General features: G+C 38.0%; 2 protein-coding genes across 2 annotated transcripts in view; one reads left to right on the top strand and one right to left on the bottom strand.

Moving 5' to 3' along the window:
• COL19A1 (collagen type XIX alpha 1 chain) overlaps positions 1–9,243 on the top strand; it is a 342,994-nt gene extending 333,751 nt beyond the window's left edge. Inside the window, exons 49-51 of the mRNA XM_032593194.1 lie at positions 181–309; positions 7,178–7,255; positions 7,433–9,243. Coding sequence (XP_032449085.1) covers positions 181–309; positions 7,178–7,255; positions 7,433–7,560 — 335 coding nt within the window. The 3' untranslated portion in view covers positions 7,561–9,243. The remainder of the gene's footprint in view (positions 1–180; positions 310–7,177; positions 7,256–7,432) is intronic.
• A 7,090-nt stretch (positions 9,244–16,333) lies between these two features.
• COL9A1 (collagen type IX alpha 1 chain) overlaps positions 16,334–25,926 on the bottom strand; it is an 88,210-nt gene continuing 78,617 nt past the window's right edge. Inside the window, exons 37-38 of the mRNA XM_030314570.1 lie at positions 25,579–25,656; positions 16,334–17,207 (exon numbers count right to left, since the gene is read on the bottom strand). Coding sequence (XP_030170430.1) covers positions 17,023–17,207; positions 25,579–25,656 — 263 coding nt within the window. The 3' untranslated portion in view covers positions 16,334–17,022. The remainder of the gene's footprint in view (positions 17,208–25,578; positions 25,657–25,926) is intronic.

A 25,926-nucleotide genomic window follows, 5' to 3' on the forward strand; every position in this document is an offset into this window, starting at 1 on the left:
TTTGTTTGACCAATCAACAAAACAGCTCTCAGCAGTCAGGCCAGTTAGTAAATTAGATGCACTTAAATTGAAAACCAAATAAGACTGTTTTTTGTTGAATTTCATGTAAAAAAAAATGAAAAATTTTGATGTAAAAATATTTCTATTACATGCTGTATTTTTTTTCTTTCATAAATGAAGAGAGGATGGCTGTGTTCCTATCTCAGCTCAAGCTGCCAGCAGCAATGTTGGCTGCTCAAGCTCACGGGAGGCCTGGTCCACCAGGAAAGGATGGATTACCTGGGCCACCAGGAGACCCTGGACCTCAAGGTAAGTTTTCAGATATAATATTTATTTACCAGCTTTTTAAAGCTCAGTAGTTAGAACATGTTAATCACACTTAAAGCAAAAATATATGTGTATCTATGTATCTATATAATATATATTATATATACACATTACACAAACATAGGTAATGAATAAATATAGACTATTTTGTTAATATTTGACATTCTAGAAGTCAATTTTTAACTATTACTATGTCAAGCTTAAAACTGACTAATAATTACCTGCTAATCTAAATGTATTTTGATAATAATATTTGTTATAAGAATAACACCAACAATGTGGGCTTATATATCATTATTTTGTGGGAATCAGCATTGTTTATGCCTCCCTATTGATGTAAGTTGGACAACAACAAGAATCATCGTAGTATCTTGAAGAAACTGAGGAAAGGGTCTTACGAGATGCTACTGTAAGTAATGATTTAAGTCCAAGTAAAATTTTGAGAAACGTTAGAATCCTTCTTAATATGGTTTCTAAAAATTTTTAAAGCAAAACTTCACTAAATTGGCAAAAAATTATTGTTCCGCTGATGACAGCTTGACCGAAGACATGATTTTGAACATAGCTTGACTAAAGCTCGCAAGGCCATTTTCTATAAATATGGTTAGCAATTGGCAGAGAGGCCAAATCAGCCCTGTTTAGGGGATCCGCAATTCTGATAAGGAAATTTTAAATCCAGTGAGTACATACCATGAAAGATAAAACCAGGGAAACTCTTCTTCCTGTGTTACCATGGAGGAGCTCAATGATCCTTGAAATAATCAGAAGTTTGTGTAAAGGAGAAAACAGAGGTGAACATCAAAACGACATAGGAATACATTCCAAAATACTATATATGCAGAGAATTCTTTTTCTTTCAGTAGTTCACTGTCCTTCCTACTGCTTCTCTGTAACATGAGCCTGGTTTTCCTTAGGAAGTGCCCAAGTGATTGACAGGCCCCTCCGCCCCTAAAAGAACAATAACTATATCTCTAATCACAGGGCCTGTTAGAGTCTTACCCTTCAGTCACAGCTGACAAGGCTTTTGGTTTACTTAGCACAGTGTAAAACAACAGTAGCATCATTCTAGTTCTCCTGAACTAAACAGAATATCCTACCTTTCCCTTAGATCATAGAGAGTTTTGGCCAATAGTTGGAAGAATATGTATAGAATCAGGTGTGGCCTTCTGTGTGTACATGGTTGTGTGGTGGGTATTTTCTTACCTTTCACTAGTTGGGTCTGTTCTGAAGTCATAGTCTATGAACCTGAAACAAAGAGCTTGATGGGTGATGTTTCAAGCCACGTGATGGATAAGAACTGTTAACACCAATAGCAGAAAAAATATGGACTGCTGTTTCAAACAGTTGTAGTTTGAGAGGACAAGAACATAGAAAAATCTGAATTTTCGAGGAAAATAGTTCAGGAACTGGAGTCACCTATCCACACAAATACCTGTGTCCAGGCTCCCTCCCCACGGGAATGCCCATCTGGAAGACTCAGTCAGAAGCAATGCAAAGTCAGCCATGTCAGTGAAGCTTTTGGAAAAAGACTTCTATTCACCAATCTATTTACCTTCCCTTTGGCAGAAGATTTCTGTGGGATCTATTTTGCTTAAGAAATCTTCTAGACTACTTCTACTCCTGATAAGGCTTTTGGGTGCAATGCTTGAATTGAAAGGACTTCCCCACATGATTTCCAACTTTTTAAAAACCAGCATTTAGTCAAATTGACAAAACTTGTGCTCGTCCCTGAGCACATATACCTAAAATTGACAAAACTTGGTGTCCCACTGTGGAGTTTCTGGTAACAGACAATATCTTTGTAACTCAGGTGCCTCCTCAACTTTCATATGATAGCTCCTTTTTAGTATTTGTTAAATTTGCTAGAAAGGCAGCAGAAAAATACAACTTACATAAAATGGGTTCATTTTTAAGGAATATTTGCGTATAGTCATGCTATGCTGATAAAGCCACCAAGAAATCTTGCTGTAAAAAAAGAAAACAAGAGGTGCCATTTGATCTTTGGTGTCTCTCCAAGGGTTCATAAGTAATTGAAGGGTTTTTCTCTGGGAGAGAAATGGACATGAAGTGTTGAGAAGATGAAGTTCAGAGTTTTGCTGTGCCTGATTTAAGTTTTCTCCAAAAGAAAAGAAACAAAATGCATATAAAACTGTTACCCTAGTATCCATTGCAGGCATCAGATGCTGTTGGCTGAATTAGTCCTCTTCGTGACACACCATGATTGAGTTTGAGAAAAGAAGGAAGTGAGAAATGCAGCACAGAAAGGGAAAGAAAGTGTGGGCACCAAGCACAGCACAGCGTGTTCTGCCCACTCATGGATTCCGGTTGATGGTGGCTCTTCTGAAATTTCCAAGAGACTTTTTTTTCAGTATTTTTTTTTAGGAAAGAAATCCATTTTCACTTAAAATGAAGTGGTCTGGGGGCACCTGGGTGGTTCAGTTGGTTAAGCATCTGACTCTTGATTTCAGCCCACGTCATGGTCTCAAGTTTCATGAGATCAAGCTCCGCACAGGGCTCTGCACTGACAGTAAGGATCCCATGTAGGATTCTTTCTCTCCTTCTCTCTCTGCCTCTCCCCAGCTCATGTTCTCTTTCTCTCTCTTTCAAAAGTAAATAAACTTTTTTAAAAAAATAAATCAACTGGTTTGTATTGGAATGTGTAAGTAGAATGAGTGCTTTGCCATCTTACTATTTTAAGAGCAAGACAGAAATTTAAAGGGGTCTGCCGAGTTTCCCATGTCTGTCCTGAGAAGTAGGAGACATGCAGAGAGCAATAAGAAGGTTGATGCATATGTTCAACTAGTATGTTAAGTACTCCATCCTAGTTTAAAAAAAAGGGGAGGTAATTCTCCTACCGTGATTCAGATAATGAAAACTTGTGGATCCTCTTTTGGTGCCCTGGTCTTCTTGCAGTGAAAATAGAAACCACCATGATTCTGAGTTGAGACACTTCATTTGCATTTTCCCTGAATCCCCAAAGAGGGTGATTGTTGACGTCTTTTTAATTCAAAAGCATTTCCAGACAGATTTATATCTTAACCATCCCGTGGGATTCAGATGATTGCCTCCCCTCTGAGCACTGAGAGAACTTTTCTTGGTGTTCATTCCCACCTCAGATCTGTGGTGTAGGGCCTGATTGCTTGTGCACCAGGGGTGAGCAAGGATGTGCCACACTAGGATCAGAGAAGCCTGAGTGGCATGATCCAGCTGGGTTTCCATATACAAACAAGAGAGGCGAATATTCCTAACAGATCTTATCCTCCTGGGCAAGTTTTATGAGAAAGAAATTTATGTAAACTTTTTCCAAATCCAACTGATTCTCCACCTCTGTGAAAATTCTGAAGGACAGATGCTACACTTTAAAGCCCTATTCATTTCAGAAAGAACCCCACCCGGTGAGTAGATGTGGAGTTAGCAGGAGGAAGCAGATCCAGCCACTCCATGTGTCCCCCATCCATTTTGAAAAGACACTATTGGGAATGGTTGTTCTCACGTTTGAACTTTTAAAGCTTTGCTGTTACTGGTTTATAATGAAGAAAGCCTTCTGTTACTTGTCAGCCGGTGACCCACAGCATAGTTCATTTGACTGATACAGATTTGACCTTTCAGATTTTGTAGCGGTAAGGGCCTTAGGAAATGGGAGGCGTGTGTGGCAAAATCACTGAGGGGCACTGTAGTCAGTGAGTAGGCTGGGACCGAGGAGGCTGAATAGCTTGTAAGGTGTGCTGCAGGGCCCCACATGAAGAATTGTCCCCCCCGCCAAAATGTTGGAAACACTTGATGGCTCCATTTGTCCAGTACGCATACAGATGCACAGCTGGGGTTGACACAGAAATCTCTACTGAAAATACATGAAGTCTATCATCCAAACTACAACAAGCACCAGGTTTCTTGAATGACTACTATATCTAGATGCTGTAGATTAGGACACTTCTTTGTTTTCTTTTCCTACATAAGTTACAATGATATCACACTGTCACCTGCAGTTTTATAGGCCATGAAAATACATATCCATTGACAGAGCTGCCTTTTATTTTTTTCCAAATTTCAAGAGAGGCCTAAAGGGGTAAAAAGCTTAATTCTAGAAAACAGGAAAGCTCTTATGGACTTTATTAGCATTCCTATCTGAAGTTTTGTTGTGAAATAATTATAAAGTAAGACCCTATGGCTTTAAGGCAGCCTTCATAAGAAACTAGCTTGAGACCTTATTAGGAAATATGAGAATAAAAGCTCTCATGTGCTTGTACAATTCAACAGCAGTAGTAGATAGTTACTAACCTAATGAACTGAGAGCTTTGTACAAATAAATCATTGCATTTGACAGGAGAAATGTAAATGTTACCCTATTATATAAATACACGAATTACTGTTTCTTGTTTTGTGATAGTATATGCCCTGAAATCCACATGGAAAAATAAGTTTTTGCATTATATTAAAATATGGTAGCTGAATTTGAATGTGTAGGTTTTAGCAGATATGTTCTCCATTTGGAATTGTGTTACAGTCTTGTTAATACACTTCATAATTAAAAGTCATAATGTTTTTTTTCTTTCTTCCTCATTTCTTTAGCCTGTGGTCTTAAGCACTTACTGAAATAACTTAAGGGTCAACTTTTCAATCTTTCATAATAGACCAGGATGAATATACCTCATGTAACAAATGTTATTTTACTGTACAAATGTGTAAATAATGGAATTGGAAGAGTGCTTTCAAATGACCCTAACTATAAGCGTTCTTCCTTGTTGTTCACACAAATTAAATGAAAGTCACTTATATAAAAGAAATTCTGGTAATATTTAAAATTTGAATATGTATCAACTTAAAATATCATGCCACATGTTCCAACCACTATTATTTCTCAAATCTAGGATTGTATTGAATATTTATAACAGTTTTCAGGTATAAACGTGTGAAAATTTCCCACTGGATGTATTTCCAATATGCATCTCAAAATATGTTCAAATTACTTACTGTTCAATTACTTACTTACTTACTTCTTTTCCACTGTTTTCACATTTATGATCTTGTGATACCTCCAAAGTCAAAAAATAATGGTGTGGGGATTACATTGCTAATATTATTTCATTTATAATGTATACACTGTATGGTCAATGAAAAATGAAGATGGTAACCCCAAAACTGATGTCTAATTCTCAAATTATTGGAAATAATTTCTTTTACATACTGCTCATAGAAAACATTAAAATTTCTCCTCTTACTATATTTTCCTGTAATAATACACCTTTACAAAAAGGCACAACTAGGTCAGGACCTACTTTTCCTACTGAGATACTCTCCTTATTATCTTTGTTGTATGTTTGCATGTTTCTGCATGACAGCTTTGTTCATTTGGGACTAAGAGTTGTCTTTAAGCTGTTGTTTAAGTATGGGAAGTTGGAAATGAAACTATTTACCATCATCATGAAACTCTTATAGCCACAAAACCTTTTCATCAAACAAAGTCTTACATGGATGCCAATATACAAAACACAGATAAAAAGTGTTTTATGCCTTTTATTTATTTATTTATTTATTTATTTATTTATTTATTTATTTTACAATTTGATCTCTCTTGTTTTAAGTACAGTTGACACAACAATGTTATGTTAGCTTCAGGTGTACAACATAGTGATTCAGCAAGTCTCTGCATTATGCTGTTCTCAGAACAAGTGTAGCTACCATCTGTCACCATATAACACTGTTACGATACCATTGACTATACTCACTATGCTGTACCTTTTATTCCTGTGACTTACTCTTTCCATTACTGGAAGCCTGTATCTCCCATTCCCGTCCACCCATCGTGCCCATTCTCCCACCCCTCCTACCGCTAGCAACCATCTAGAACCTACCTCTAGAACCAGTTTGTTCTCTGCACTTATAGGTCAGATTCCACTTTTGTTTGTTTAGTTATTTGTTTGTTTTGTTTCTAATATTCTACATGTAAGTGAAATCATGTGGTATTTGTCTTTCTACTTTATTAAAGCAGAGATAAGGGCTCCCAGAGGCATAAATTCCTCTGCATTCGTCTAGCTCAGGTGACAACAAGTACAATCAAGAATAAGAATGATTTTATCTTAATGTGTATACAGATCTTAGACCTAGTTCATTTTGGTTAAAGAATCTTAAATTGATGAAGTGAGCTTAGATGAATCCCTTAATGTCCTTGCTTTCTAAAGAACTACTGGGACACCTATGTTAAAACACGAGGTTGCTGTTTTAACTTTCCTTAGAAAGCATGTAATGTTGTTACAGTAAGTAATTTGAACAAAGACCTGATTTGTCCTCTCCCGACTTCTGAGATTGATGGATTTACATATACTCGCACTCTTACTGTCATTTATTAAAATCATGAATTTTTGTTCCTTTCATTCCCTTTAATTCTTGGACTAAAGTCCACATTCTTGTTGTCATATCATCTTGTCCTCATATTAAGCAAACTCTTTCAGTACACTTCTTATATTTAGCCTGTACCTACCCCCCAGTCAGAATTCTTATTGGAAAGGTTCACGCACCTTGTCATAGCTACTTGAAAGATGATATGAATGATTGATTTGAGTTACTTAGGTATCATTTTCAGTGCCAAAAATCTCACCATCCATAGTTTGACTAGCTGGAACTTGTACAGTAGCTGCATATTTCTAAGATCCTCGTTGCCTGTTGCACCTAGTCTGTTTGACTTGTAAGCCTAAAATGATTATAATGCAAAACAGATAGCCAATATGCCATTTATGTTAAGTGAAGGAACAACATAAATATTATAGACTAAGAACATGATTCTTGCACGCGCTCTGTTGCCATAGAACACTCTTACTTCTTGTGTCTCTCTTTTTATGTATCTCTCATTTAGGCTACCGAGGACAGAAAGGAGAAAGAGGGGAGCCTGGAATTGGGCTTCCAGGGAGCCCGGGTCTTCCTGGGACTTCAGGTAATAGTGATATTATCTTCACAACACAAGCAAGCCTCTAAAAACAGGAACCACACCTTCTCGCCTGTGGCCCATATATGTTGCTACAGGTGAAGTTGAATGACCCGTGTTGGTTGGAGTGAGGGAGGAAGAGCCATAAGTGATCTGCATTCTGATGGGGGTCTTTTATTTCATTAGCTCCGGGTTTGCCAGGCTCACCAGGTGCCCCAGGTCCCCAGGGCCCCCCAGGACCTAGTGGAAGATGTAATCCAGAAGATTGCTTCTATCCTGTGTCTCATGCCCGTCAGCGGACAGGTGGGAAATAAACACACCTGAGGAAGACTTGGCATTGGAGCTATCGTAATACTATCAAACCCTCATGATATATGGGTGGCTTTTTTTATTTGTTTTTGGTAGGCCAGACATTAAAAACAATCGGAATCCTATTGTTATAGTAATTGGGATATCAGCATTTTTAGCTTTTCCCAAATTCATTCCATATGTTTTGCTTCACCACTGCTATGATTTTCATTCAGGATCTTCTATGAAAAACACAAGCAAATCTTGTCATTAGTTCTTCTTCTAGATGAAATTACATCTTATGATTTAGTAGGCTGATGGTGATGTACATTTTCTAGTCTCATCAACTTGTATTTGGCCTTTGATTTCTGAATTTTAAAGTTTCAGACTTAAAGTTTTCTTGGGGCTTACATTTACCATCATTGCTAAAGATTTCAACTTTTTTGACATACTGCATTGCTTCTGCTCAATGTTTTTTGACTACGTTTTGTAGCCAAAGAATACTTGTACCACCTTATATCCATCCTGCTTATGTGGAGAAATAGGTAGGCGATAAGAGCTTCACTTCATAACTCATTTTGGAAGAAACCCAGGAGGCTATTTTATCAGGGAGCCCAAAACCTACCATAGCCAACTACTGAAATGATTTTGTTAATTCTGTATAATGAGCTCAGTTCAAAGCAATCACCACTGGCATGAATACGTACTGCATGAAAAGAGGGGAACAAAGTCCAATTGTACAAGAGTTCCACAAGAAAAGCCCAACACTGCAGTCTCTTCACTGAGTTTCTCATTTGGGAAACAAAAGGCTGTTTTCCCTAAGAGGTGTTTGATGGTGAAGGCATCAAGCTGTCTTTGGTACCTTTGAAGCTAAATGGCCTAGCAAGGTCTTTGGGCCCTTGTATCCATTATCGGTTCCAACCGGATCATTCTCAGATTTTAAGACAAGAACTGGCCATCAGAACAAAGGACGGGATTTGTGTCACTTGGGAAAGAAACTCCTTGGCCTAGAGGATGATTGTGTGGTGTCTGCAGATGTGTATTCAGGAGCTGACGCCCAGAAGCTCTTATGGAGAAACTGTTCTCCAGAGGCTGCGGAAAGAGGTACAGGGCGGCAAAGGAAAGCCATGGGACCGGATATGCAAGTAGCACTCAGACCAAAGAGTTAGCAGTAACTTCAGGGGAAACAACAGGCACTGTAAAGACCATGTCCTCTGACAGGGAATGATGGTACAGTGATCACCAACCCAGATACTTACTGAATGCTATTTTTATTGCCTAGCCGTCCATTATTTTGAGAGGCTGAAGACAACTGATTTTCTAAAACATTGGACACGAGGATGTTGCCGAAATATAAGTAGTGGGTCCCACAGATGCTGTGAGCAGGATACCCAGAATCCTCCTGCCACAGAAATGAGACCCCATCTCTTCAAACAGCAGTGCAGATTCCAGTTTGGCTAAAACAGGCTAGAATGGTTGCTTTTACGTATTAATTGAAAAATGAATTTAGAAAGGTGAGCCCACTGAAATTGGAAAAACCTGTGAACGGGGTTGTGTAGGGAGGCTTTTGTTCAAATGCACCCATGATTTGAACTGGTTTTCGTTATAGATGAATGAACCGCTGGTCAGGCCCTGTCTACATGGCTGTGCATACATACAGCCTTCTAGCTATTTCGTATCGAATTATGTTGTATATTTAAATCCCAAGTTTGTTTCTTTTATTCTCTGAGGTTATTTTATTTATTTCAAATGCTTTTAACTTTAAATTGATTTTCTTCTTCATTTTCTTTCCTGTGCAATACCTACAATGGTGCTGTGTTTTAGACTTACACAATTGGAATATACATTTGCATTTTCTTAGTAAAATGATACTTTATCCCTCCAAAAAATGTATACAGACCCAAAATCTGGTGCTATGTGTATATCTTGAGCTTTTAATTTGTTGAACTTTAATTTTTTGAATTTTCTAAAAGCTTACAACTCCTCTGCCGCTCCTTAATGTACTTGAATTTGTCATGAAGCTACACATTTTTTATGTTTTCAAGGATTATTTTTTCACATTGATTAATAGTTTGTTTATCCTTTTGCCTCTTTGCTAATCCAGAAGTACTTATTTTAGTGTTTTCATGTCTTCATGAACTTTTTTTTGCTGATGGTGATCAATGTATTTTTCTTTGTTTTCTTTGAGTCTAACATATGCGTAAAAAGACTCAGTTCATTTTCTTATTTTATAAATTCTGTTCATTTTTATTCCACAGAATATGTCATGCATCCTTTCTTACAAATTGTATATTTAGGAACCTTTCTTTTTTTAAGTTCCGTTAATGCTGAGCTGGTTTATTCCTGTTTCAAGAATTTGGATTTATTCAGGTGATTTAAGGGGTATGGGGAATGTCATGTCATATGATGCATATTACAAAGTAGAGTTCATTGATTCAAGCCCATTTTTTTTATAACTGCTGCATGACTTAATCTACCTTTGGCATAAGTAGAGAAATGGGACTGTGTCCACATGGAACAAGCCCCTCTCACCCTACCGTATCGTTTACCTGCCAACGCTTGTTCTTGTCTCACATGATCTGCAACCAAGAGTGACGAGAATGGCTGGGCCCAGCTAATACACCAAATGAAGTGGACATATGGCAATTGCCTAATTCCCTTAATATTAATAAAGTGGATAATTAAGGCCTCAAAGTAGGGTGGGAAATTTTCCCCTAAATAACTTGGTGGTTGCAAACTCTCTTACATCATTATATTCCATTCCAAAGCATTTGTTATTTGTTTACTTTCAGAAGATGTCAGTAGTGTCCACAGCAGGGAAGAAGAATTACCAGATGTCCTGAATTAGCTCTTGTTTAGACTCCAGAGTAATTATAGGTCATGATGACAGTAATTAAAACTGGGTTTGCTCTATATAAGTATGTTTGGATTCCAGTGTAACAGTTTATACCAAGATCAGTTAACACTTTCAGATAGAAATCTTTCCATGCAAAGAACAAGATATGATTTCAATTAATATTCATAGCCTTTGGAATCTAAAGAAAAAGGAAGAATGATTCATGAGTGTGTTCATTGTTCCTTCCTATTGAGGACATTAACTATTTTTTACTAACCATAAGAGAAACACAGCCAGTCTTAACCTTTGAAATCTTTCACCATGTGATCACAGTAATTTAATGACTTCAACCCCATATGCTTATTTCTCTATTTCATGATGTTGTTGAAATACAATTTTTGTCACTTATTGTAGAGATTAAGTAATTATCTTAAGATATGTTGTAAAAAATGTCATTTGATGTTTGGATTATAAAATATTTTTTTATGAATATGTTTTAGGAGTTAAATAAGATTTAGCTTTTCTGCAGTCTTTCTCATCTGTTGAAAACCTGTGATATACCTCCTTTTGTCCACAAGATGGTGTTTAAAGCAATTTGAATCAGAAGAACTGAACAGACTTGCAGAAATACAAGGCTAGAAACAGTTTAGTGGACAACTAAATCAGACCCTTGCCTTTGCACTTGATTTTTTTTTACTTTTGTAAATAATTTCTTATTAATTTGTGTTTTGTTCATTTGTTTTGTTAATTTATATTCTTCCTCATTTTAAGTATCTTTATGAAGAAGGCACAATAACTTTTGACTCCTTGGCTATTTAGATTTTGTTTCTTAAGTGGATTTATATACCTGGTTAACTTGCAACTTTACTATTTGTAACTTTAGTTTGTATTCTACCCTCATACTTTAGTGATTAACATGAAAACACCTAAATACCCATCCTACTTTTTAGATAGAATACTCTCTTTTGACAGAACTAAAAAGCATTTAGCTTATCACGAGAAGTAGACCATTTATAAAATTACACAACGTCTGAATCTCCTTATCATTCAAGGTACTTAACATTTTTTAATTTAACAATTAGAGTTGTATAATGCTTATATTTTTCTAGAAATATATCCCTATTTACAAAAGATAAGGAATGCTATTTTTCAAATTACCATTTTAATTTTCCTAAACACTAGTAATAATACCCTGAGACTGAGAATTTCTAGGTTAAATTATGTGCTCAAGTTTTTTCAGTGAATTCTCAGAATATTTTGAAGATTAGTTCATTGCTTTTGTTCTTAATTTTTTTTTTCACATTGCCTGTGCTCACCTTCGTAAGACACACAAGTGTTTATTGTTCTTGCTTCCCAATGTTCTTTTTTAGTACTTTAGTGTTAAGGGATATACTCCCTCCCCTTACCTCTATTATACCTTTTCCTCTCACAGAGACTACCCAGGCTTCTAAGAGGAGGAAATGAGGAAAAGAATTGAATTTGTATCTTTTATGCCTTGGTACTTCTAAGTGACTTAGCCCATTGAATTCATTTACTAGTTGGCTGGCAGTGGGAGCATTAATTTTTTTTTTTTTTTAATTACTAACAGACTCAGGAAACAAGACACATGGATGTCTTCAGTTTTACTGTGTGCTGTAGCTGGAGCTATAATCAAACATTTTACTCGACAAAATCATGCCAGACTAACTGGTCAGTTTAAACTGAGTGAAGAACCAGTTGAGCACCGAAAAAACTCACTCAGACGAGCAGACCCAGAACAGCAAAAATTTACCTCATAGATAGGTCAGGTTTATAAAACCAAAGCTAAGTCTAAGAAAATTAAATGGAAAAACTTTCATGTTCAGATAATAGAAGATTGAATGATACATGGTACAACTCAAGGAGTTAGCTACTTGCTTCATGAATTTGTCAAAAGTGAATTCTAATAAAGTAGGAGATTTCATTACACTTATGGGGTAGTTCAAGGAGAATTAAGCTTATCAGACGGGTGTGTGCCATTTGACCATAATAAGCTTATGGGTGTAAAGATGCTAATTAACTTACAATTTTTTTTATTTTTCATTTTGCTGTATTATTTAAAGTATATTTTAGGGATAAATATTTTTCAATGTATTAATTGTATTTAAATTCAGATTGTCTTATGGCATATTTTATAACTATTTATTTTTAAAATACTATTTAGGGTATATTTGTTCCCCATTTTGTTCTCTAGCTTACCTCATCCAACTATTTAAGATTTCATTTGTCATATTCAAGTTAAGTGGAATGGCACCAGTTTCATTCCAAATCCCACTTGGATATAATGCTTTGAGGCCTTGATTCCTATATGTTCATGATACCTAATGAGCTTTTGGCTTATCTTAGCAATAAACGATTTGACCCTAAATCAGGGAATTCTAAGGTGCAGTTATTAACATCATTTCTACTCTTCCCCACTTCTTGTGGCTGAAGCTCCATACCTCAGCTCCATTCTGCTAGGTCTCAACCACATGGATGCCCCCAAAAAGCACTTACATACCAAGTGTGAGCCACACAGATGTCCAGGGAACCTGTAATTGAACTATTGCAGGGCTCATGTTTATACCATGCTAGAAATTATGCTTTTGTTTGTCATAAGAATCAGTGCTTAGCTCACAATAATTAAGTTTATTACCCATCTCCCTGGCAGCTCATAAAAAGCCTGGTCTAATGATTGCGAATAAGAATAATAAGCAGAAACAAGTCAGAGAGCAATCCGTCCTTTGCAGCTTTTGTCCCACAAAGTGATCTTCTCACTAAAATCACTTAAGACTCATTGATATAGAGGGGTCTGAGCAAGATAAGAAATATCACAGTTAACTTTTATGACAAATATAAGCTCTTACATCATTAGTGATAAGGCAATAGGCAATAAGTTAAATACATAGCATGTTTCCTTAACAGAGATTAATCACATCAAAATATGCCAGTGGATTTTTATGTTTGCTTAGACTGGAAAATGATTTACATAGTTCTTAACTATTCTCGCCTTCAGGTCCCCTTATGACGTAATAAATTAACCAGGTGCTCTCTAAGGAATATTCTTAAGTCTTTTGACATACACATTTTCAACCTGGAGGACAAAGACAAATTCAAATAAATGTTGAAAAGAAAGGTAGTTTCTTGAACCCAATTGCCCTCATTTGTTCTCTCTCTCTCTAGTTATTTTTAGAAAACTTGAGAGTAAGATGTAAAAGCATGTTAAGGAGAAAGCTAACATGGGTTGCCATTTATTAAGACTAAAAATATGATCAGTGTCCTCTTTCTGATGTCTGGATCTAACAAATATGTTACAATTCCCCTAGTTAATCATTTAAAGAGCATTTGAGCATGTGTATTTATAGTCATACATTACAATGGATAACCAATTTTGATTTAATATTTACTGAATTATATGCATTTAATACTGTCATGTCCCAGATCATAAGCTCACTAAAAAAGATGAAGTACACAATTGAAAAGCATTTGTTTTACTCAGTGAAACAAAAGGACTCGACCTATATTACTGAGCACAAATATTCTTTATTAAAGATATTTAAAACCATTTATGTCCATTGCAAAATTTGTAAATGGCAAAATCACTAGTTTGCTAATTTTTTCTTATTAGTACATTTTCACTCTTTTTGTCAGTACTAACAGAAAAAAAAGCAATTCTCTTGGTATTTGGTATAATTTTATGTATTTTTAGTGATCTTCTCCCTATTTTGGTTTATTTTAAAATTCAGGGATATTATATGTCAGAAACTGTCATAGCCAAAAAATCAAATAATAGTCAGAGGTGATCTTCAAAACTAGGGATCTATATTAGCTTATTTCAGGTGGCAAATAAATCAGATCTTACTAATGATGTTTAAGCATAGCAATATTCGTTTAGACAGACTGACATATAAAGTGCCTATAATCGAATCAATCACATAACTCATATGACTACTCATTCATATTCTTCTGCTACTCAGAAGTCACTTATCCCAAACCATGCCAGTGAATTTATGTGCTCAGTCAACCTGGAAAGTGATTTCCATAGTTCTTAACCAACCTGTCAGGTATTGGGGATGAAAATCATATCATAATGCCATAGAAGCACTGACTAGAATTAAATCAGAAATCATTTGCCCTTGAGTAAAATGCCAGTTTGCAACCAACCTTAATTATTCACAGACTCTTCTCTCAGTGAGTGCTCTAGGTGACACTTCACCCAACTTTTAAAAATATCTCAAAGAGGCTTGGAAATTTCTATTTTGCTAGAGAGAGCTATTTGGCTTAATTAAATATTTATCAACTCTAACTTTCATAGAAAGAATTTGCTGGATGCTTTTCTTTGCAATTTCTCAGACAAGTATTTACTGCTTCTGTAAACTATTTCACTTAACTGAATTTACAATGGATTGTTCCCACCATTTGGAATGTGCTAGTTTTGCATAACCTATTTGTTAAGTGGTTGTTTCCAGTATCGCTTGTGGTATCTGTGGAGCTTGTTGTACAGCCTTTTATATATCAAGTTTGTAAAACAGTTGAATGATCTGCTCTTTGAAATTTTATTTTTTAAAAATTTTCTTATGAATACAATATTATAGAACTGAGAAACATATTTATTTGGTTACCTAATTTTTCTTTTGTTGTATTTAATTACATCACTCTGGTTAAAATAAAACAATCTTTGTGAAAAGACAAGGCAACTTCTTTGCATTTATTTGATTAGATGTTGCGGTACCTCAAAAGGTTTGCCATTTATATGAAGATGATTTTAAGTAATTATAACAGATATCTCTATTTCCAAAAATTATTTATTCCACAGGAAGGAAAAACATCCTTCTCAGTGTGTAAATGGCACTGATTTATGTAGCCAAGTTGGAATCATTCTCCTTAAGCAATGCATGCTCAAGGCACAGAACTAGGTGCTGTAAGCAGATTTAAAGAAATCCAAATACAGGAGGGGAACGCCTGGCTGGTTCAGAAGGAGGAGCATGCAACTCTTGATCTCGGGGTTGTAAGTTCAAGCCTGATGATGGGTGTAGAAATTACTTAAATAAATACATAAATCTTAAATAAAACATAAATCCAAATACAGATTACATAATGATTGATTTGGCCAAACAAATAGGGCTAATATTTTTGAATGTATAACAAGTACACGTGAGAAAAATTGATATCAAAGATCCTGTTAGGGCTTATGCCCCATGACTTGAGAAAATTGAATTCCATAAACTAACTGAAGATATTGACTGTTTTGAGCACTGCGCTATGCCCCGGGGAGAAGTTACTCACATGCACTGTGACATAAAATTAATATAGTAAGTCTGATCAATAGTTTATAGAAATGTCTATAAAACAGCTAGTCAATGTGACCATGCAAATATAGTAATAAAGTGCTTGAGTGGTCAGGCAATACCTATCTTATTGATAAGAATTCGGTGCTTTAGCTGAGCTGTGATTATAAAATGTCTAAGAAAAGTGGTGGAACAGAAGTCATTTTTGCAGCAGTGAAGTTATGAATAGGAGGGAGCTAACAAACCATTGAAATGAAAGCAGTGGTTCCTAACCTAGAAACCAAGTGCTTAAGTGGTCTATGAAGTGTCTGAAATAGTCTACAAACATATTTGCACATATGCACTCGTGTGTTTTTCTGGGATGATGGCCCCATAGCTTTCATTAGAATTTCAAAAAAGGTCCTTGAAGCTCTCCCCCATGCTACACACATACATACAAAGAACTGTGGCAGGGTAATGACTCCTAAGGAACAGGAAGGGCTTAATTTCTCTACAGAAACAAAGCACTAATATTATAAACATGCCTATAGAAATACCAGGAATTTAATATTTTTCATTGTACCTAAATAAGTTCAGTGACTTCTTTTCATTGAACATGATTATAAGAAAACATGCAAGAGCTTAAGAAACCATATTTATTTTTTTGGTACAACCAGAGATGTTACCTCAAACCTTGAAAATAAATAATCTTATCAATAAAACTTACGAATGGCAGGATATTAGAATTCCTTCTTTGCTTTCACATAGAAGAGCTCAAAAATTAATGGGTTTGGGATACAGTACAGTTTAACAAAAATCCAGGCTGCCTACGAAAACCAGCAAGTGATGTACGGAAATTGTTGCATGGGGCAGAGCACATTCTTGCTGCTCCCAAGAGGACACATTGATGGGAATTTTAAGCACCAATTCTATTGACTGCAGTGAGGTTTCTTCAGAACTAGTCTGCTAATCCTCTGTATAGCTGAAATGATAATCTGAGAACATCTAAATGAAAAATGAAAATAACTACTACAACTGAGGTAAACCAAACAGTTGTTTTTGTTTATTGGCACAGTGGCCCATGATAGATCACATACGTATAGCACACTAAAGTTCAAGATCCTGGGAATGGGATTATAAATTTATTTAAAGGGAGGGTTTTAGGTTTTCTGATTTTTTTTGTATCCGATGATTCTGCTGTCTCCTCTCCAAGAAAAAAGAAAGGATTTATTGAATAGCACCATTGTTTTAAATCTGTCAAATAAGACTTATGTAATAACTTTGAAGGTAATGCATTGTTGTCTTTTGCCTCAGCTTCGGTGGTGTTTCCCCTCCAAGCCCCTTTGCCAGGCATTGTTTATGCAGACAGCCACGCAGCACTAAGCTTTTCACTGATCAGGCCCTTTGCTAAATGCTCGTTGACCAGCCTGCATGGTGCAGGAGGCTGGCTCACAAAAACCAGGAGGCCCAGGAGGTCCCGGGGGGCCAGGTACACCAGGAATTCCTGCCACCCCAGGGGGGCCTCGCTCGCCATCCCGGCCATTCCTCCCGTAGCTGGCAGGACCTGGTTCACCTGAAACACACAAATGATTGCACATGTAAACAGGAGAGCCCCAATGGCTGCAAACTAACAGATGGCACTAGACCCCCTCCCCTAGCCAGCAGTGTGCACCTAGGAGCTTAATAAGTGCTTTTGGAAATGATGAAGACATGATGTCATGTTAAAATTCTTTCACTGAACTTGGGTTTCTTAGAAATTAAAAGAGGAAGGAGACCTCAGCATCTCTAACCCACATTTCCAAAGTTCAGTAGAGCTGAACTACCCAGTATGGTAGCATCTAGCACATAGGTCTATTGAGTGCTGAACTGTGACTAAGTCAAATTGGGATGAACTGTAAGTGTAAAACACACCTGGGCGCTTTGAAAACTCAGTGTAAAACTTTAATATGTTTAATTAATAATGTTGACTGTTATTACATGACATGATATATTTTGCAATGATAATATTTTGGACACAATTGGCTAAATAAACTGTATTATTAAAATTAATCTCACCTGATTCTTATGACTTTGTTAATGTGGCTACTAGCAGATTTAAAATTATGTACACAACTCTCATTGTGGCTCACATTATATTTTTCCAGTGGCATCATCCCTAATAAGTGATCAATCTCCAGACAGTGAGTAGAAGTATATAGGTCAGGGGTTAGAACAGGATTTAGAGGCAAAAAGATAGCCTTAAGTTCTTGCTCTGCCATTTGTGAATGGGGTGACATTAGCAAGTCACTAACCTCTTAGTTTCTTCATCTACAAGACAGGATGATGCTTCCTTAAAACTAAATTCCAATGCCTGAAAGCATCTGATACATAGGGGCTATTATTATGTTCATGAGGATATCACTGATTGATGTCTTTTAGAAGCATGTGCAGGGCACCTACAAAGTTCCCAGATGTTTTCCCATCAGGGGCTAACCCCTACATGAACTTTATCATGGCCTAAGTTCCTCAGGAGCATTTTTTCCCTTTGTCACATTCAAAGGTTGTTTGATCACCCCGTGTGGCATGTTCTCTGAGGCATGGCACCCAATACAGAGGGGAGTTTCTGCTGAATGTTTACCCACCCCATCACATCAGCAGTGCTCTCATACTCTTAGCACAAAGGTGGTGGTAAGAAATCTGTGTAAGACAAATTCTATACACCATGATGGTATAGTTCTATAGAGCTCCTCTTACCTCAGCCATTCAGCCAAGATGGTGAGCATGTTCAACTACACATTTGCTTAGGTTAAGGCAGTTTCCTTCTTTCTCAGTGGTTTTAGTTCTCTTTTTCTATTTTAGTGGTCTTATTAATATATGTCTTGTATTGGTCTTATTATAGTGGTCTGGTCTTATTAAGTGTTCTTATTACATATATCTCACATACTTTTAGAAAGAAGGTAGATATCTTATTTTACATATAAGATCTCATTCTTCCTGTGATATTTACAATTAGATCTACACAAAGCAAAATTATAGGACAACACTTTTTATTTTTATTTTTTTAGATTTTTTTAAGTAATCTTTACAATGTAGGGCCCGAACTTACAACCCTGAAATCAATAGTCATACACTCAACCGAGCCATCCAGGTGCCCCAGGACAAAACATTAAGAGAATAATTATCTTTGATTCTATCCATCTCCAGGCTGTAGATAAACAGAGATGTAAGTAATTTCCCTTAATTTACCCCATAGGCTTCCATTTGACTATATTCAGTTGTAATGAAGCAGATGATTACGTTTCCCTCTAAAGACAAGGCCCCTGAGAACATTTTTCTCTAATCAACAGCACCTATAAATACAGCTTTAGCAGGGCCTGTTCAGGTCTCATGACACAGGTGGCTGCTCAACATTGTTCTTTTAAGCTTTAAAAGGCCAGATAGACATGCATAAAAAGGTTAATTCTCATACGCCTTATCATGGAGACATACCAGGTCGGCCTTAACAAAATCAAATCAAGATTAAGAGGAGAAAATGCCCAGAGGAGAGGTCACAAACCAAAAGACCACAGGAGGAGCAAAACAGGTAATACAGATCAGGTGGGCAAACATGGGATCGCCCCAAATGAGCCAACCCCTGTTTTTGTAAACAGTCCTGTTAGAACAGGGTCATAGTCATCTGTTTTGTATTGCCTCTGGCTGCTCTTACACTACCAAGGGCAGAGCTGTAGGGCTGCCACAGAGACCACATGGCCCACAAATCCCAAAAATCTGGCCCTTTACAAAAAAAGTTTGCTGACCTTTAAGGTAGTAAAGAAATGGTCCTAGATTAAGAAACACCCTGGTGGGGCGCCTTGGTGGCTCAGTCCTTGGTTTCTGCTCAGTTCATGATCTCACGGTTCGTGGGTTCAAGCCCCGCATGGGCTCTGAGCTGTCAGTGTGGAGCCTGCTTGACATTCTCTCTCTCTGCCCCTCCCACACACTCTCTCTCTCTCAAAATAAATACACTAAAAAAACAAAAACACAAAAACAACACCCTGCTGTCTTTAGGAGAAGACATAACACAAATGTAATGAAAACTGGTGACCGCTATTCCCCAGTTTTAGGGAGGCAACAGGGAGGACTGCGGCCTGTTGTGAATGGCAGAACAGTGCCCCCCGCAGTTCCCTCCAGCCAACAGCTGCCCTAAGGGAAGGTGGGCCAGCAGAACCTCTGATCATTGTCAAGGGAAGCTAGAGGCTGAGTTTTTAAATAAACACCTCTCAATTTCTAAATATTAGCAACTAATCCAAATTTTTAACATTTGTAGAGCCAGTCTCCTGCCTAAAATCTTAAATTTAAGGGGATTTATTCTCTACTATTCGACCATATTAGAAAGCAGAAGGAAAGCTTTTTTTAGATTTTCATATTATACTTCCCCATTTCTACACATCGCAGGAGAGGCTTTTTCACTTGCTGCATTTATTCCAGATTCCTGCTAATCCTTTGAAAAAGAGTTGATAAGGCCATCCTGTGTATCCTTGATTTATTTTATGTAAAGCACATCCAGTCCAATTCTCCCTTGGGCAAATACAGCACCCGTTGAGGCTTTGGATGTCATCTTCGTCATTCTGACCATCATCACCATCAACACTTACACAACGCTCCCGCTTTACCATGGCCCTGAACTGTGCTCGTTATTGATCCCATTTTCCTCTGCGTGAAGTCAGAGTTAAGAAAGCATGGGGCGCCTGGGTGGCTCAGTCGGACTTCGACTAAGGTCCGGTCATGATCTCACAGCTCGTGAGTTCAAGCCCCACTTAGGACTTTGTGCTGACAGCTCAGAGCCTGGAGCCTACATTCTGTGTCTCCCTCTCTCTCTGCCCCTCCCTCACACTCTGTCTCTCTGTCTCTGTCTCTCTTAAAAATAAACATTAAAAAAAATTTTTTTAAGGCTAAATAACTGTCCATCATCACACAGCTAGAGGGCGTCAGAACTAGAAGCAAGGGCCCTTAACCACTACTCAATCTAAGAGTATTTCCATACCTATTGAGCCGCTAATGCTGCGTGTGCGTGCATGCATAATAGTACGCGTGCGCGCGCGCGTGCCTGCGTGTGTGGTTTGGGGTTTAATGAGCCTGAATTAACCGGGAAGTAAAAGCGGCACCACAACCAAGAGTTAGTATTGACTCTTCTGGAGCTCTAACTATCAAAAGAAACTAAAGATATTTTTTCTGAGGTTTTGTCCTGTAAAACTGGCCAGAGGAAAAAAATCAGGCTTCACAAATCATCAGTTTCTGGTGAGTCCTGACGCTGGGTATTTACTCTCCAAGGTTCTTGGTGTTGTTTAGGAGCGTAATTTTGGGGTGATACAATGTCACAGTCCAAATCATTCAAGAAGTCTAGCAGCTACATTAGCGAATATCTATAAACTACCCTTCAGCTCCTCAGAAAACAGATCTGAAGTGCTCTCATTCTGCTTTGTCTGCCTCATGGGTGTGTTAGCTGCACTAACTGGCTAATGATTACATAGTTTTCTGAAATTTCAAGGACCTATAAAAATGTTACTGCCAAACATTTCGTTATTTTTAAAAATGAATGTCATTCTCTGTGCGAACACTAGAGGGTAGTCATGTTACATTGATCGAGGCCAGTCCCTGCTGGAACATTCTGAAGGATCTACTGCAGGCTGCAAAGTGAAAGTGACTGTGTATAAAGGCCTTTAGGAAGGGGGGTGTGGGGGGGGGAACCCTGCAAGTAATTTTCAGCATTAATTTGGTGACTTATCCACGGGTTATGTAAAATGTGTGTTCCAGGGACTTTCTTACATACCCACCTTACGCTGAGCTTGCATTTGTGGTGTTTGACAAAGCATATATGTTTAAGGAATTGGCATAAAACGGTTTGTTTGTAGAAGATCCCCATAGCCAGATAAAACAGCTGCAGTAATGGAAATAGGATAAATGGCTACTGCTAAACAAGTCTAAACCGAGTGTGCCCTTGGTTTGGAGTTTTGGGGTGTTTTTTTTTTTCCACTCAGTGTTCACAAGCAAAGCTCACCTATGTGCAGCTTTACATAAGAAACCTGAATAGCCCAGTTGCCTAGTGTGACCTAGTGTGCCTAGGTAGAAGCCAGCTCTACCCTCCTCTCCTCATCCAAAAAGGGAAAGCATCGCAGCTCACAAGCCACATTCCTGGTGGTCACATACATATGATTCCTTATTTAACTTGTTTCTTTCCCTCATGAGTTTGAATGCACAGAAGAGATCAGGACCTAATATTAACTATTTTCCCTTAAAACCCCCAGAGCGTCGAGGAATTGGTCCCAAGTGGGCAAGTTTGGTGGCAGCAGGCATAGAGAGTTACTCTTAATGAGACAACCCAATCAAGCAATACCACAAAGGCCTCTGGTAAGAAACTGAAGGTGGGCATGGGGGTTGGGGGCATCTAAAATCCCAGGGATCTCTAATCACCACTCTGTGAGAGAGGCAGAAAAGAAATCAAGACACTATGTGGTTATGAAACATGGCGAAGTTATATGGCTAGCGTGGCAAAGGCAAGCTAATCCCATTACTAGGCAGCCAGTGCATCATTTTGTCCAGTACATGAATCTGGACATAGAAGTGTGAATATTTGCCTCTGTGACTTATTAGCTGACAGACCTTTGTCAGAGCAGGTGACCTCTGTAAGTCTGCATTTCCTCAAATAGAAACAGAAGAATAACAAAATAATGACAGCTAAATTTGCAAAATGCTTGCCATATGCCAGGTGCTGTTGTAAGTGTTTCACGTGTAGTAACGTGTACACAGATCCTCCTGAGTAACTCTATAGGGTAGATGTGGTTCTCAGCCTTGGGATGCAGCAGAGAACTGAAGCACTAAGAGGCAGAGTCGCTAAAAATAAGTGAAAGAGCAGTGCATACACCTGGGCAGTTTGGCTCCAGAGCCCACCCTTCTTAAATACCTGTTCTGCCTACCTCTGGCTGGGAGAAACAAACTGGATGATTTATAGGTACTTTTTAAAGAACCGAGCACCACAGCCAACATGATAGCATGACGGTTACAATAATGACCTATGGTCCACATCAGGCAGTGTACCATTACAACCCCAAAGGGCCGTGTAATAATCAGTGCCAAACAGATACGGAGAGGAGAAAAGAACTAAAACTGTCCATAAAGCATAAAGGAATTCTGATTACTGATAGATAATTAATGTGTTAGTTATATTTTTTCAAATATATCACATATGTTTGCACCAGGAAGAATGATCAAGTAAACGTTTTCCACTCAGGAGGATTTAAGTCCCCAATCCAACAACAGGGATAACCAAGAAGGTTGCAGGATATCCTGTTCTACAGGCTCTTTCTTTTAGGCTCCAGACAAGTCCCTGCACAGAGTCCTACTGGAAGTTCCTCCAGACCTCCACATACTAGTAATAGTCCTGTTACTATTGTTTGTGAGAGACCAGAAACCACGTTCCTAATCACATTCCAGGCTCTGCCAGGGAAGTTAAAGGTCCCCGCCTCTCAGCGGACAGTGAACAAGTGCAATAATTTACTGTGAACCAGTACTTTCATTTATGATTTGGAGTCAAACTCACCCAAGGTCAGAAAACTAGTAAGTGACAGAGTCAAGATTTGAACCCAGGATGTCTAAACCGTGGGGCTCCAAACAGGAGCTCCTACTCAGAAGCTCCAAGTACTAGCTTTAGGGGAAAAATGACCCTAAAAGCTCTTGTTCAGGGACTAATGGATTCAAGAAATTGTTAGCTAAGTATATCCATAGTGTAGACAAGAGAGTGTGAGCTGACCTAAAAACCAAAGCAGCCAGCTGGTGCCTCAGTGACTGGGGCAAACATAAACCCTTCGTGCCTGTGTGCTAGAGCACTTGGAAAACTGCACGCTTTTGAAAGGTAGCCTCAGCTTTTAAAAAATAATCTGAAACCCAGATTTTTCACTAAATAATGTCATATATCCTCTTAACAGAAATGTAACAAAGGCATATACAAAGAAAGACCAGATTTCAGAATGGTACCAGGAAGGAAGGGGCAAGGACTGGCAAAAGGCAGAGGAAAAGGAAAAGGACAGGTTTAGGAGTCTTAAAATAGTGAGCCCACGGAATTTTTTAACAAATTTATTTAAGTTTTAAACCCAAGAACAGCTATCACAAATTAATTTTTCTCACAAGGAGGACAAGATGAGGACCAGTCAGCGGTCAGTGCTGCCAATGGTGAGCCTGTCCTGCCTTAACCAACCTGCCCACACACCAATGTCTGAGGTACTAAAAAGCAAATCACGGAACCCCCTTTCTGGTAGAGCAGTGGCCCCGGAGCACGTGTAAATCCTCGCAGTCAGATTCAGCGGCTCTGGGTGGGGTGCTGCATGTGGGCAGAAACGTGTCCCCTCATGACAGCCTGGGACACTATACATACAGAGCTGGTTTTCCCTCAATCTTCCCATTTTAAACTTAAAACATAGCTTATCAACAGATTTTTTGAAAGTAAGAGTCACCAGAAATGATAATATATTTCTGATAAAGGAAAATCTTGCCAAGCGTGCAAGCTGCTGGTCCAAGAACCGTTATGTGGTTTGTCAACAAAATGGGAGAAGGAGAAACTGAGGCAATCCTGTAATATATAGATAATTAAGTACATTGTAATGATATTTTTATCAGCTCTAAACTACCTATTGCTGCCACTGACAAAGGAGGAAAGCACTCAGAAAATTCCATTTCCCTTTCCTCTTGTAAACATCCATCAATGAATACAGACTTTATCGCACACTAAAATCTTCTCTTGGTCTCCTGTAGCTTCAACCAGATTTTCTTTCCTTTTCCAATCACGAAAATTTATCAATTTGTGAAAGCATCTTGACAGACTCATGAATCGCAGGGTTAGTAAAGTAGTGAGCTATCTCCAAATGTATTCATATTAAAAAAAATTTTTTTTTTTAATGAGAAAGCAATTCCCAGGAGCAACGAAATGGGTAATGAGAAAGCAGTGATGTTTTTGGCTGCAATTAGAGCCATGATTGAATATGGAAGCCTCTGTCAGAATTAGAAAATCAGCATTTCTTTTTCTAAATTTCTCTAAACCAAGTTTTCCAAATCCACCGAAGGAGTGTGGACCACCCTTTTCTGCATAGCCTCTCACCCTGCCTCTCCTCAGCTCCAGGGTCCAGCGCTGGGGGCCTTCCTTAGCCACTGCCTCAGCAGCTATGAGTTTACAGGGAGGCTCCAGGTCACTCACGCTCTCAAACCCAACTGACTTCCCCTGCTATGCTGCTTCTGTGGTTGGGCTTCTAAGTCATTTCCCAGTGGATGAGTGTGTGGCAGCCTGGACTGTGGGGACAGAGTAGCCAGTGTGCAAAGAGAGAACAGACGCCCAGTGAGAGAATCCAGGCTCTTCACACAGAGGTGACTTTGTTACCTCAGCCAGCACAGCTGTGATATGTGGCTTGTGCATGGCTCTTTGTGACTATAGGAGTTGGAATGTTCAGGTTTATTTTTTTTGGATATGGATTTCTGGAGGGTCTGGATGTTTGAAACAGGAGCTTTTAAAAGAAAATTTCAGTTACTCCCTGTGCAACATGAATAGTTTGAAAACTTAAAAAACTTTTTTGTAGCTCTTTTTGGTTAAAAAATAAAACTATCAACTAGGCTAAAAATGGATAGGACCTCATTCATTCAGAATTTTCTAATAAGTGCACTGTGGCTGGACCTTGACACAATTTTTTTTAAAAAGCATCTGTTCAAGAAATTAATATTTTAAGCCCTGACATATGTTTTCTCATGAGGAACACAGACAGGCATGATTTATAGATCATTTAACTCTTCATTAAAGTTGGTCTTGAAAAATCTGTGCTGGCCATTATTGAGAATTACATGATATGCTTAAGTAATCAAAGAGCAATTCTTTAAAATATTTTCCAATTCAGACTGCCCACTTGCTACCAATTCCTCAACCTCATGCTGCCATATAACACACTTACCTGGGAGACCCGTAGCTCCGGGCAAGCCCTTAGGACCTCTTCCTGGAGGGCCACGTTCCCCCCTTTCTCCCAAGTCACCTGCATTTCATTAGAGAAATGTTATGTTTCTGTATGTTTATAAAAAGAAAGTTCCATATTTTTAAACTTTAAGCAAACCCAAAATTGAGAGTTTTGTTGCCACAAAACTAGGTTGTAGTAAGCATGTAGCAAGGCAAAAATTGAGTCAATTAATTACATTAAGAGATCCAAGTGGGGGGAAAGCAAATGACCATATTCATAGATGCTGAAAAGACATAGGACAAAATAAAATATGCATTCCTGATACAACATTCAGTAAAATAAGAATCG

This window comes from Lynx canadensis, chromosome B2 (assembly GCF_007474595.2).
Source record: "Lynx canadensis isolate LIC74 chromosome B2, mLynCan4.pri.v2, whole genome shotgun sequence".
NCBI lineage: Eukaryota > Metazoa > Chordata > Mammalia > Carnivora > Felidae > Lynx > Lynx canadensis.